General features: G+C 31.7%; 1 protein-coding gene across 1 annotated transcript; it reads left to right on the top strand.

Annotated features, from left to right (window-relative positions):
- Positions 1–1,382: 1,382 nt before the first annotated feature.
- On the top strand, positions 1,383–2,742 carry LOC107884633. Its single transcript, XM_016807158.2, has 3 exons — positions 1,383–1,866; positions 1,956–2,046; positions 2,185–2,742. Exons 1-2 carry the CDS (start codon positions 1,600–1,602, stop codon positions 2,022–2,024), a joined length of 336 nt encoding a protein of 111 aa, XP_016662647.1. The 5' UTR covers positions 1,383–1,599; the 3' UTR covers positions 2,025–2,046; positions 2,185–2,742.
- Positions 2,743–5,709: the final 2,967 nt, after the last annotated feature.

The following is a 5,709-nucleotide window of genomic DNA, read 5'->3' as shown; positions in this document are numbered from 1 at the left end:
TATACCTAAGTGTTATGGCTTAGAAAATTCATATTTGTGTTGATTTTTCAATAATATGATATTATATGTGTATTAACTGTATAAGTATTCAATATGAATTAATAGAGAAGTTAAGATGTCATTTAGGACATGCTATATTAATTTTAACCTAAATATCTGTTTGTATGTAGGTACGCATTATGATTTAAGAGTTTATTAGCTATGGAAGTTAGTTAGGATAGGTTATACACCATATGTGCACCTTACCTTTACTATATTGGTTTAAAAGCATAAATTATAAATATATTTGTATAAATATTAAATTATACCATATATTAAACGATAAATTAAAACACCATACCTATGATCTACATAGCTAACATAATACTTGATGAAGGTACTTTTACACTTTTTGAGTTTTACTTAATATATTAATTTTTTGTTCAGTAGACAGGTCAATGCAAACACATAGCAATATTTCATTCGTATAGGGTATTAATAGGGTAGGTATTGACTTTTGACCAATATCTTAACTATAGAAATTAGAATTTGAATAATATAATAAATATGCAATGCGCATAGGAGGTATAAATGTATAATGTAGTTTTGTTTTATAATTTTTCAAATTACCTATCTAACAACAAAAACATACAATGACGTTTAGACTGTATAGGTTAGGTTAGGTGTATGTATATTATTAAAGTTTATTATATTGGTGAATATTACATTAAATTACTATACATATATATATATATATATATATATTATATGTAGATACCTGCGTTATGACGCCTGTTTTGTGTATTTGCATGTAGGAGTATCAAGTATGGATGTATATTATAGTTTGCATTGTGTACTTAATACATCTATGTGTAATGTGTATGTAATAGTAATAGTAATATTATATTATAAAGTAAGCATATTTAAATATATACATATAACTTATGACTTGAAAGAAAATGTAAAATAGTGTAAAAATGTAAAAAACAATTTCGAGCTACTTTTATACACAAAGTAAAAATAAAAGTACTCATAAACATATTATACATATTTAATATACTTAACATTTTTGATTTTAAATTAAATAAAACATAAAAAAAATAAACAGTTATTTAATGGTATTATTATTTGTAAATATATTAGAGCAGAAAAATTGATACTTTTGCAACAAATATTTAGGAACAAATTCCAAACTCAGTGATTCTAATTGATACAAATTATAGTACAATTGATGGTAAAAGAAAAAGTTCATAAAGCGCATTATTCAATTATACTTTACTTGGGGTGACATATTTAGACATACAACAAGAAAAATTGATTTTTCCGAAGGAAATAATTGAGTACAAATTCTTAAAATGGTTTTACAATAAGGTACAAATTATAGTACAATTAATGGAAAAAGAAAATGTTTATAAAATGCATTTTTCAGTTATGGTGGTGCTGGGGTAACGTTACCCTGGCACCCCAGCAGAAATTTTGATTTTTCTTAGGGAAATATGTAGTTACAAATTCTTAAATTGTTGGTACAAATTGGTACAAATTATAGTACAATTAATCGTTAAAAAATAAATAAAAAAATCGGACTTTGGGGTGCCAGGGTTACCCACCTAAAAACATGGCATGCAGCGGCAGCACATGCAGCAGCTGCAGAAAAGAATCAGGATCAGCAAGGACGATTTTGGAGATCAGCCGTCGTCGGAGGCCCGTGATAGACAGCAGTGTCCGCTCCGCTGTGGTCGGAAGCAAGTGGCTGGGAGAACCGAACAAGAAAGAGTGCTGCAGATCGAGAGGCGTGTGCCTGAGTTGGTGTCGGCACGGGAGATGCTGACAACCGTGTCTAAGATGATCGCGGAGGAACTAACGGAAGTGATAGTGAAACTGAATGGGGTAAGAAGCGACGTGGCAATTGACAGTTTCACATTCGCGACACTATACAATTTGACCGTTGTGAATATATGTTTATATGTATATCACAGATTCACAGAAAAAGCTGGCAGCGCCAGATCAGCCTAACCAGTGTCCAAATAAAAAATACTACGAAATAGAAAGACAACGTCATATTATTACGTAAGTTATAAGCATACAGTATTTATGAACTAAGAGTGTTACAACTTTATATTATTATGTAGACCATATAACAATATGTCGAAAAATAGAGAAGAAAATCAAAATTATTGATAATTTTCCACAAAATTGTTATTTCAGCATACCTACGATTGACTGGCGAGCTTCCACTACCCAACGATATGCTCGCTGGAATTCTTGAAGCCGTGTCGCGCTTCTTGGAACTGCCGTCACCGTCAAGCTTCTTATCCTTCGATCAGTTTCACCGTCACCACCAAAAGTTCTTCCTGCTCCTCCTGTAAATTGTATAATATTTATTACAATGTAAGTTAGCTATATTCAATAAATGAGACAAGCTTGTACTGTTGAGAAGTCGTTCTAGCCTTATATTTATGTATTGGTGGCCACAAGCGTTTACTGGCCACATGAGTCTGTCGAAAAATTCCAAAATGTCAAAGCTGTCGTATATGGTCACACTCGTAGCAGTTATTGTCTATATAGTATTTATCGTTCTTAACGTTCTAATGTTTTAGGTGGTCCGAGTAGATCAGATCGCGAGGATATGACTTCGAGTATAGCTGCACAGACGAAAGTCATTTATATTATGCTTTACCTGTATGCTAGAATACTTGCGGATTAGTGGTATTTACCGGAATGCAGGCTCACGGTATGCACACACAATATTGTCTCTGAAATAATTTCGAGAGATAAAAATAAACAATAATAAATATTACGTGCCCGAATTCACGTTGATCGTATATTTACCTAGATAATATAATATTATATGTGATGAATAATGACAAATTATCGTTTACGCAGGGACTGCGGTGAAATGTTGCAGTTTTGCATTAGCCGAATTCACGAAAATTTCTTGTTAGGAGGGAGGCAAAGGGGGCATATGCCCCTCCCCCAATCTTCGTATTTTCCCTTTGTTTTACACTGTGTTTAGCCAATTTTGTATCCAATTTGTGTACGTTTTGTACTTTTGCCCCCTCATGACCCCCAATTAAGCCCTGGATCCGCCCTAGGTAGATAGTAGGCACAATTATAATAAGTAGTACTGTAGCAGTTATTATTGTTTGTTGTTGTTATTTATCTATGCTATTTATATGATATAGGCACGAATTAAGATATACAGGATACGAAACGATGATATCGATAACGATGACGAACTTGTGATAAGTGAGACCCGCACCTTCTCACGTTAGAAAATATTATATAATATTATACCGCACACACATACGTATATAATATATAATAAATACTCCAGAAAAAAATATATAATAACCGGCAACAGAAAAATCTCGCGGATCGCTGCAGTCGACATCACTGTGAAGTATAAAAAATTATTTTTCTCTTTTGACAGCGTGCAAAATAAATAATATTGTACACGTTTAATACGTATGGCCCGTAAACGAGTTGCTCGGCCCCGCCAAATAATATACCTATATATAACCTACATTTGTATTTTATATTTTCATATATACACAATAATATCACCATATAATAACATAAGCTACCTATATATAATATATATATATTGTTGCTGTGGTGACGACGTCGCACGTCTCAAACACGCACCCGCATCGGCTTGCGTATATAAAATATATATAATAGTAGTATGATATTGCACAAAACGACCCACCAGAAACACAATTTTTTATATATTATATATACAGTCAAAGCGTCTCTTACTTTATTTTTAACAATTTTTTTTTCACATTTCCCGTGTCGTACCTATATACTCATATCACATAATATTATAGTTTACAGAAATCTACCGCCGGGGATCAAACTTTTTACGGACACGTGACTCGAGCGCGTTATCAATGCAAAAAACATACATACAAACGTTCTGACGACAGACGTTTTTTTGACGTTTACGCGCGGATAATATTTTTGTTTGGATTTTTATAATTCATTAATGGGTATGACGTGTGCATTGTTTTGTATTTAATACATAAATACGTAAATTATACACGCTGTAAAATATGTGACTGTTCACGGAAAAAACTGATAACAAAAATTATCATAACCACAGCTTTGCTCTTTTTGCTAGAAAAAAAAAAATCAAGATAACAATAATAATCGGAATCACGCAATTAATACAATTTCTGTCGCACATCTTTCCGACAACTCTTGTAGGTCACATTTAGTTTTTTTGAGTTTTTAAGTAACGTACATAGTGTGTACTTACCTATAGTCTATACCTATGAATGATTAAATTAGTGATCTTAAAATGGCCGTAGCCATTTTCTTTAAAAATGAGATTAAAAATGAGATTAAAAATATACTTCTTAACACGAAAAAAAGACACAATATCTTGTTTTTGCAAACAATTTATTTACTATAACTTTATTGTAATTTATATATTCAAATCCTGACGTGACTCTAGTCCCTACTCCGGGAAAAATACAAATATTCATCTAAAAGATGTTTTAGGGAATTTGTCGAGCGTACTGAAACACATCTTTCTAATGAACCTATAAAGTCTCAGAACTTATTATAATACGTTCTGGGACTTTGAACGTAAAAATCGCACCAAAACTTCTATCCCTAAATCAGTTTATCTTAATTCTGTCACTAGCACATGTTAGAAAGATTGTGTTAATTTGTTTGCTGTACAATTCTTGTCTGTATACTCCTCCAACTAGGTTAATATTAACCTATACAGTCCTTAAAAATGCTATTCTTTGACTTGCTCAACAATTGTGATTTCTCCCCCAATGGTGTTCTCCTAAAACTAGTAGCGCTTAAAAATGTTTCTTCTTGTGGTCCTGATGGAATACCCGGTGATTTTCTTTACAAGATAAGACAGGTTATTTTCTTTCCATTATGGTTTCTTTTTCGGAGATCCCTTGATGAAAGTTTTTTCCCTGATTTATGGAAAATCGGATCTATCACACCAATTTTAAAGTCAGGATGCCCCTCTCTAGTGACTAACTATAGACCTATATCTATTATTAGTCATATCCCAAAAATATTTCAATCTCTGGTCCTAGGTTCCATACTGAATTATGTCAATCCCATTTTAGCCAATGAGCAGCAATATGGTTTTCGTCCGGGCTGCTCTACTACTACGTGTAATCTTACATTTTATAATTACACATTCAATGCGTTTAAAGAAGGAAAGCAAGTAGATTTCATCTACATAGACTTCGCGAAGGCGTTTGACTCAGTTAATCATGAGTTCCTAAATGCAGTATTAAAATCCTATGGTTTTGGTGATGCACTTCTCTCTTGGTTTAATTCATTTCTGATTAATCGCGCGCAATGGGCAAAACTAGGCCTGCGTGGTTATAACAATTAATCGATTATACATATAATTAATCGGCTATATCAGTGATTTTAAAATATCTTAATACACCAATTAATTGTTATTTCGATTAAATCGATTAATATCGATCAATCGATAAAAAAAATAATCATTAATTGATTATTGATTGTTTTTTTTTTATTTTATACTTATGTATAAAATATTGTTTTTTTTTATTTATTTTGTTATGCTTATTATATAATTATTATGTAATTGTTATTTAATGAGTTATGTTAAAGTTTTTTTGAAATTGTTTGTCATGTACATTGTACACAACCAGTCAGTATAATAAATAAAGATAATAATAAAAAAAGTCAGTTTTAAATTGATTCTCCCGTTTAAATTAAATA

Source organism: Acyrthosiphon pisum, chromosome A1 (assembly GCF_005508785.2).
Source record: "Acyrthosiphon pisum isolate AL4f chromosome A1, pea_aphid_22Mar2018_4r6ur, whole genome shotgun sequence".
Taxonomy (NCBI): Eukaryota; Metazoa; Arthropoda; class Insecta; order Hemiptera; family Aphididae; genus Acyrthosiphon; species Acyrthosiphon pisum.
This window is presented reverse-complemented; position numbering and strand designations above follow the sequence as displayed.

Excerpts from the sequence above, each read along its gene's own strand:
- LOC107884633 (XM_016807158.2), top strand. The coding sequence starts at position 1,600 with ATGCAGCGGCAGCACATGCAGCAGCTGCAGAAAAGAATCAGGATCAGC. Across the intron at positions 1,867-1,955 it reads TGATAGTGAAACTGAATGGG|ATTCACAGAAAAAGCTGGCA; the intron begins GTAAGAAGCGAC and ends TGTATATCACAG.